This window comes from Gavialis gangeticus, unplaced genomic scaffold, assembly GCF_001723915.1.
Source record: "Gavialis gangeticus isolate Ggan-Ray unplaced genomic scaffold, GavGan_comp1, whole genome shotgun sequence".
In the NCBI taxonomy this organism is placed as follows: domain Eukaryota; kingdom Metazoa; phylum Chordata; order Crocodylia; family Gavialidae; genus Gavialis; species Gavialis gangeticus.
In genome coordinates, this window is record NW_017729031.1 from 29,047,982 (window position 1) to 29,056,269 (window position 8,288).

The window sequence follows — 8,288 nt, forward strand, 5'->3', positions numbered from 1 at the left end:
GGACAGCCCGGGCCCGCCGCCCGGCGCCAGCAAGAGCAGCCGCGGCGGGGGCAGCGCCAAGGGCTGGCAGTACAGGTAGGGGCCGGGGCTGGGGTCCTCCCCCGGCCTTCTCCCCGCTGTCAGGCCTTGCCCCCACTTCGGGGGCTCGCCTCCGCTCCCGTGGGGGGCTCCGGTCTGTGCCATGCGAACGATGGGAGCCGAGCAGGCCGCCCCTCCGTGCCCCTCTCGCCCCCCGGTGGGGTCTGGCCTTGTCAATGTGGGGGCAAGGAGGTGTTCGGAGGGGTTTGGGTCCCATTTGTTTCCAAACCTGTTTTGAAGTATTCGTGGCTGTCGTTTAAAAAGTAATCATTACTTAAGTGTTGTTAAACATCCGACGCTCTTATTATTGTTGAGTGCGTCTCATGGATAATGGGCAAGTCGGTGGCAGGTTTCATGCGCGTGAGCCATGGCTCTTACGGGGAAACTTCCTGGCGGATCCCATCGGTTTATGACTGAAGGAGTCATTTAAACTATCCCAGTGCAGCGTTTGGGTTGTGAACACTGCGGGGGGAAACCTGTTTGTGTTTTCCCATAGATTTCATAGATGTTAGGGCTGTTAGGGACCTTAGTAGATTGCCAAGTCCAGCCCCAAGTCAGCTGGGTTCAATGGAAATGTTTTCGTCAGTTTTTTGTTTTTTTTTTTGTTATTGTTTGAAAAGTTTGTTCTCCTTTTACCACTTCCCAAGACCTAAAGTTTGGGCCGAGTTGGAATGAGTGGCGCTTCCTTTTGAGAGTGTCACCCAAACGTTTCACAATGTGTATTGAAACCATATGTTCTTCCCTTGCTGTTTATAGCTGAAATCTGGCCCTTTCTCTTTCTTCTTCCAAAATACATTTCCATCCTTCCTCCAATAGAGCCCTTTCATTTACTGGATGTTCAGGTATACAGTAAGTTTCTGCCATTCTGAAAATGTGTTTTATTAAAGTGCAGGATCAACTAAATAGTAAACAAGGGGGTTGGCAAGAAGGGGAAGACTTCCTTATGCAGATATTGTCAGCTGGAAAGCAGGTCAATAAAAAAAATCCCCAAGATCTGAAAGTAATTTTGGGTGGTGCACTTGCCCCCGAGACTCCCCATCCTGTGTGCTTTGCCATCACATTCACCTTTCTCTTAAGTTTTTCTTCTCAAGGATTTTTCCTTGAGTGCTGTCTGGGCTGGGACCATCATCTCTTGTCACGTGTCCATACGTTGAAGTTATAATGCTTGCATGAGCCTGAAAGCTTGCAGGAAAAGATCATTTTTCTGCAATTTCTTAGTTGGTCTAATAAAAGGTGCCATTTCTGAACCAAGAGTTCTAGGGTTATGCATTTCTTTTTTCACTCAGACCAACACGGCTACCAGATACGTCCCTGAAACACTTTGTTACATATATTTTGTAAAAAGTAATACTGTTGTGCATGAGGCATTCACAAATAGGGCAAGCGGCTGACACCTTAAATAGCCAGCTTTCTGGCCTGGTAGAGGACTTTTTGTTTGTTTCCTTGTTTTGTTTTGTGTGTTATCTTCCTTTCTAACATGTGCAGACAGGAAACTATATTAGAGATTTTGGTTCCCCTCAGTATGTATTAAATTATGAAAGGTCAAATTGGAACAGAATGGAGAGCACCGTGTAGGTCCCATATCTTCTAAGGCTTCTGTTTAGGTTTTTAACTCCTGATGATTTTAATGGGAGGTGGGTTCTAAAATCCCTTCAGGATATAGATCCTAATCACTCAGTAATTTAGCACGCCACAAAGGTAAGCCCGACACCCTCCCTGAGTGCTGCTCAGCCCCTTCTCCTGCCTGATCTGTTGATTTGCTTTCTGCTGCCTATCCTGTGCTCCTTACTGATCTGTTGCTCTGCTTTCTGCTCCTTGCCCTATTTGCATCTGTGTTCCCTGCTCCCTCCGTGATCTGCCTCCGGTCGCACACCCCTATCGCTTGTATCACATGCTGTAGGTCGGCCATCCCTGCAACAATCTGTCACAAATAGTACCAAATAGTGAAGGTGATATTTCAAGGAAACCCTGTAATTAACCAGCAGTAGGGAGAGTCTTATGGGAAGTTTCCTGGCGAATCCCATCAGTTATTGGTCGCCTTAGCAGTCCTTATGCTTCAGGACATAATTATCTTTAAACTTTTTTTTAAAATTCTGTCTAATATGGCTGCATATGTGTTTCATGTGAGTATCCAATTCTGTAAACTCTTGGCCTCAGTGATATTTAAAAGAATGTAATATAATGTCATCAGTTCTCTTGTTTTTTGTATTGTGAGAATTGAGGGTAAGTGAGGCTGATTTGCCTTGTCTATTTTATGCACTTCTTGTATCCCCCTCATTCATCTCTCGTCTAACTGAAAGTCTTTGTGTGGGAATATTTCACACTTCTAATCATTTTCACTACCTTCTCTAAGCCTCTTCTATGTTTGCTGTATGGTTTTTGGGATGCCAGTCAGAGTGGAACACAGTATTCTGTCAATGAGGGCATTGTTTTTAACAATATAATGAGGACATTGCTAATGACTTGGGTAGTCATTTTTAGTTGACTACTTATGCACTGTATCATTTGTTTGAGTGCTGTAAAGGTTTACATTAGCAGCCCAAGTGATGGCCTGGTTTAGTCTCTAAGGGTCTACAGTGTCTCCTGGAGTCCTGAATTACGTTGGAATAGTTTAAATTATTCCTTCCAATATATTTTCCAAAATACATTCTGTGCCTTGTATTTCTCAATATGTATTTTGCCATAGTGTTGGCAGTTCATTTAGCTTCAGCAAGTTTCTCTCATAAATCTTCTATTATCTACAAAATCTGACATTCTGCTGCTTGCTTCTTTTTCTAGACTCGAGCATTGATAAATTTATTAAACCATTTGAATACTAATATTAATACAGATATTGGGGGCACTTCACAGTTAACCATTTGCCATGTTGAAATGGATGATTTATGCCTACTGTCTGTCTTCTGGGTCTCTTAACCAGATTTTTTTTAATAATATACCTTTACTTCACTCTCCATAACTTGAATGGCCTATTTTAAGGGCATTTGTTGAAGAATAAAAAAGGTAATTTGCATACAAAACTAAATTACATAGGAAAAAGGTCTTTTAAATTCCAATAGTAAATCTATTGATAGATTACTGTTAAAGTTTGTTTGCTAACTGCTTATAATCAAATCTTAGACTTCTTGCATCTCTACAGAAAGTTGGCTCACATCACAGAATGATGTCACAAATCATACCCCATTGTTTTAGATCAAGAAGTTCAAGACACAGTATAGAAGCCTAATCTTACATGCACATGACACAAACCAAACTGGTTGATCCTTCCTGTCAAACTAGGTATTATCCAGCTACAGGACAGATAAATGGGTCACCAGGTATTTCATACCTGGCTGCTCCAGATAAGAAATCGCAAACCTGAAACCAAAATCTGGGGTGCAGCTGTAGTCATAGGCCTAGCCTACATATCAGATGTAGGTTCTGTTATAAAGGATTGTCTGACAAAGCTAGCAGTGGGAGGACACAAGGGGGAGTCCCTTCTGTTCTAGCAGGCAGTATTTAAAAAGTACAAAACCTGTAAATAAGGAACCTAGTAAGACTAGTGGATCTCAGAACATGTCACCAAAAAACAGGTCCAGAATTTTAGCTCAGAAAAGACTTGAATACCAGATTTTCTCAGACTGCTAAACACTAAACGCTTTTGCCGGTCTGGCAAATTAAAAGAAATTCTAACACGTCCAGTGGAATGGCACCAAGGATGCACAGTTCTACTTTCATGTTCATTTCTGCCAAAGACTTTTAAAGTTGAAATAAGTTATATCTGCTGGCTCTCATTTATCCGCTAAATTTATTGATGAGTTAAAAAAAAAAAAAAAAAAAAAAGTTCTAGTAAATTAGAGAAACATGATTTTCCTCCCTAAGAGAAGGCATGTCTGTTTTTTCACATTCCTCTAGGTACTTAAATGTCATGCTTTATTGCAATTTCAGTCAGTTTATCTAGTACTTAACAAACATCTAATGATCACTATCACTTTTAGTTTAGAAGTGTGCAGTAGATGTGTGGGAGACAAGGTAACATTTGTTCCTTCTACCGGACAGCTGAATTTCAGAAGAAGATTGTATGCAGTTGTTTGCTACTTCCTTATTAAGTTCCTTGAAGATTAATTTTTTAGGTCCAGTTTCAGACACCCGGGAGAGCCCTGCCTTCCAGGAAATGTTAGACACTCACTCAGTCTTGGGCAGTCAGGGCTCATAAGATGCCTCAAGCTGAGTTGCAGAAGATTGTCATTTGAAAACTTAAGATTTAAAAGCATGCACACCCAGTCAAATACTTAATTCCTTTAATAATAAAGCTTGAATAAATGGAAGCTCTGTCTCACTTGCATCTGGGCACTTTCCTGTCGTGTTTTCTGGCACTCTGAGGTGCTTTCTTAATGTCTCCATTGTCCCCTCTCCTTTTCCTGTTGGCAGCTCTGTACTGTCTGCTACAGCCTCAATCAGCCTTCTATTTCCCTTTTCAGGTCTGCAAAAACTTGCTGCTTCTCTCCGCATTTTGGTACAACCCCATTACGCAAAAGCGAACCTAAAAAAAAAAAAAAAAGTAAATGCCAAGTGAAGGCTGATTGAATTGATGCAGTTGCACAATAGTAATCTCGAGAGCAGTCTCAAAAGCACCAGCCGCACCTCTGATGTGTAAATAATAAATCACTGCATGCTGTTGTGGAATTACAGTAGCACAGTGCTGCAGGGAGCTGCCTTGGTCATGGGAACCTGAATTAGCATGCCAGTTGTATCCCGGTTTCCCGCACTCCTCCTGATTTGTTGTACAGGATGTCTGACCTGGTGAATGGCTCCATTTTAAGTTTCTCTGCATGGAGATAATGCGCTGTATTTATAACTCATGTTTACAAACAGCATTAAAAACCACTCAACAGTCCTTGCTCATGCCAGTTACTGAGTTTACAGTGGCCACTCAGGGTTAGATGCAGGGAGTGACTCTGGGGAGGTAAGTGTGAGACTAGGGGCGCTCAGATTATCAGTCAGATAGGAACTGCACCCGGGAGCATCCTGGACTGCAAGGAAGGAAACCTGCGTTCATTACGTAGGAGAAAGGAATATCTGTCGCTCTCCACACTCCAGCTGGTCGGTCCTGTTCTGCTCTGAGCAGCATCATAGCATAGGGCCTTGAAGGAGAAAGCTGTAAAGCCCAGCGGGGCAGGAATGGCATAAGCCTCCCTTGAGTATATCCTAGACTGTTTGTCTTAATCCCAATGCTAAATTGGGGAATTTTAACACGACTATTAGATATCAAGTCCCTTATGCTTTGAATTGTTCTATGTGGAATGAGCTTCTGCAGGAGTGAAAGACCATCCAAAGGCAAGTTGGGGGCTGGATAGTGTTTTGGGTGGGGGGTGAACCAAACTTGCTTTCTGATATAAACCCCTGTAATTAAAAATTAGTTACAAAAACACTGCACTGCACAGACAAGGTGGCAGACATTAGTTATGTTGCTGATTACATTACCAGCAAGTGCTCAGCTACTATGGTTAGGAGCAGAGTATGGAGACCCTGTACAGAATAGCACAGTTAATATAAAAATTAGGGCATGAGTACAAGGGCAGTTGCTTTCCATAAAGTTATTAACGGGCACATTTTCTCCTTCACCAGAGCAGACTGATCTTATAAATGTGATTGGTAGCCTTTCTTGTTAAGTTTTCCTGCAACTTGTTAAAAGACCCTATTTTCAGTCACTCGTATTTTTGCCAAACTAATTGGATTGAAATGTTCAGTGCTTGGTATCTGCCTCAGGGTGAGTTGCTTTTTGAAAACTAGCCAAAACAGTCCAGCCGTTTTAGGAAATGAGGCTAAGGGGAAAAGATGTTGGTACATGTTTTAAGTATTTGGGAGTCTTTTACCTGAAAAATTGTAGTGCTTTCATGCTTTGGTGCAGCAAACTGAAAATTTGTCAGAGGTGGTATTTTTGTCAGAGTTTAACTTCTATAAGTTCTACCGAAATTTGGCCATGTTGTAAGTCTCTGAAAAATTGCAGTTCACACATGCTTAGAGTCCAATAGCTAAATCCTCCAGAGATGCTTTGGGCCAGGGTTGAGCGGCATTGCCCTGCTTCAGGACATGGGTACCTGAACTGAGTCTCTCCTGTTTTCTCCCACCTTTTGGGACTTGGGCAGGAGGACTCCACGATCAGATGTAGGGAGGACAGAAGCCTGTTCTGTATGGTTGTAGGCAGCATAGATTAAGGCATATTTATTGGGGGATGGAAACTAGTACTGAGTGCTGTGTGGGAAATGGAGATTGGCTGGGCAAGAGACAATGACAAGACTGGGAATGGGGAAGAATTTCTGGGGAATGGGTAGAGGGGTCTGTGCCCAGTAGGCTCACTCCCCTCCAAAGCCTGAGTATGGAGTTTCCCGAGTCTCGCCATTGCTGTTTTGCCAGCAAATATCAGTGAAACTCATTGACGAAGCGTGCTTTACTTCCCCTTGTAGTGCTGGAGGGTGCCCTTTCATGGCTCACGAGGTAGAGCATGGTGGTGGAGTTGAAGCTGTAAGCTGATGACCCATATGGATATTGGTACAATCCTACGTGTTAACATTTCCATTTGTGTTTTTAGAAACCAGGGCATGACCCAAAAACCTGAGACGAGCAGAACTAAAGCTGTAAAGATGAGCTCTGAGAAGTTGGCACGTGCCAGAATTTGGGTTCTTTGTCCAGCCTTAATTTATCTGCCTTCTGCAAGTGCTTTTCAATGCAGTCTTTAAGCACCTGGTCACATAGTGTTTTTCTTACCAGAACCCTGTGTCATTCAGGCACAGAGTGAACCTGCTGAGCTGATGAATGAGGGCTGTGCAGGAAATGAGTCCTGCTTCATTTGCTACAGAATCTGCAAGTTATGCAGTGAATGAAGGAGTGAAAGTGCAGGAAAGGGAAACGGCCACCTTGTAGTTTAGGCAGTCGAGTGTTACCCTGGAGAGGAACTGGATTCTCTCTTTGGTTCTGCCAAGAAGTTTCAGTTTGATGCTAGTTAACTGGTTTTAAGCCAGACTTATCCTAGGTGGTCGTTCACTGTTTGTTTCTCATATTTGGGTGTTTCATTTGATATTCTCAGGGCTGGTTTGCAGAAGTGGTGGGCACACATAAGTGCATATGAGTCTGATGGAAGGTATGATTCTTGAATGTATGAAATGCTGTGAAATGCCCAGTACTCTGAAAAATGAGGTCCAGGTTGTCTCAAATTGGGCACCTGACGATTAGTGACATGAAGGTTAGAAGTATTTCTGTCCATCAATTCCAGTCTTTAAAATGGGTAACGTGTTTTTAGAGAAGGACTTGCACTGTAGTGCTGAATGATGAGAAAAAGCTTTGTTAGAAAATGTAAGGCTGTTAGAGGAGGCTGTAAATAAGATGTGAGGCCACCCAGTGAGCAATGATGAGGGAACAAAATGCTGACTAGCTGCTCATTGAGTAACTGCTACCCATCCTGTGAGCTTAGTGAGTCTAGGGTACTGCAGTCAAGAAAAAGAGTACGAGATCATGTCATTAAAGATGGATGACCTCGATACTGGCACTGCTTAACTTGCGCGTGTATCTCAACCTTTGAATCCTTACTATGTTTTTAATATAGGTTTTCCACTTACGTTTTTTTGGGACAAAAGATTTTTAAAGGGTATTAATTATTCAATATTCTGATGCATTGCAGTCTGTTGTAAATAAAGTTGACTGTTGCATGCTTGAAAGCTAAGAATAGCACATGGAAGATGAAACTCAAATCTGAGCTTTTTGATGTTGAACCATTTCTATGCTGTGGCATTGAACAGAGGGGCACACATCACGCTGTTGTTTAGCAGTTGAACGTAGGCAAAAAATGCAGTTGTGAAAAGAGACATGTCAAAGCCGCTTAGTAAAACCATTGTTCTGGACTACATATGCTAACCTAAGAATGTTTTACAGAGTTTTGTTGTGTTGGCTGTTTGTGTGACTGGTTCTTAAAGTACTTGGAGTCCATTACTTTTGAAAGTGAAATCCTTTTTGTTTGGCTTCAGGAACACGGCAGATTGTAAATCTACATAAAATACAATGATGTAAATGAATTATTCTGGATAATTTGCTGCACAGCCTGCTAGGAGGGAGTGGGGGCTGCCAGCATGGGGAGATGGCTGCTGCCCCCCCCCTTCCTTTGCTGCTGAGTGACTGAGAGCTATCCATTATACGGCCCCACCCCTACCCCTAACCCTAACCCTAACCCTAACCCTAAC

General features: G+C 42.6%; 1 protein-coding gene across 2 annotated transcripts in view; it reads left to right on the forward strand.

Moving 5' to 3' along the window:
* The window catches only part of OSBPL11 (oxysterol binding protein like 11), a 102,374-nt gene that overhangs the window by 6,361 nt on the left and 87,725 nt on the right, over nucleotides 1–8,288 (forward strand). The window contains exon 2 of one of the 2 annotated variants that reach the window (XM_019522553.1): nucleotides 7–75. The exons of the other annotated variant lie outside the window; for it this stretch is intronic. Coding sequence (XP_019378098.1) covers nucleotides 7–75 — 69 coding nt within the window. The remainder of the gene's footprint in view (nucleotides 1–6; nucleotides 76–8,288) is intronic. 2 annotated transcript variants of the gene reach the window in all.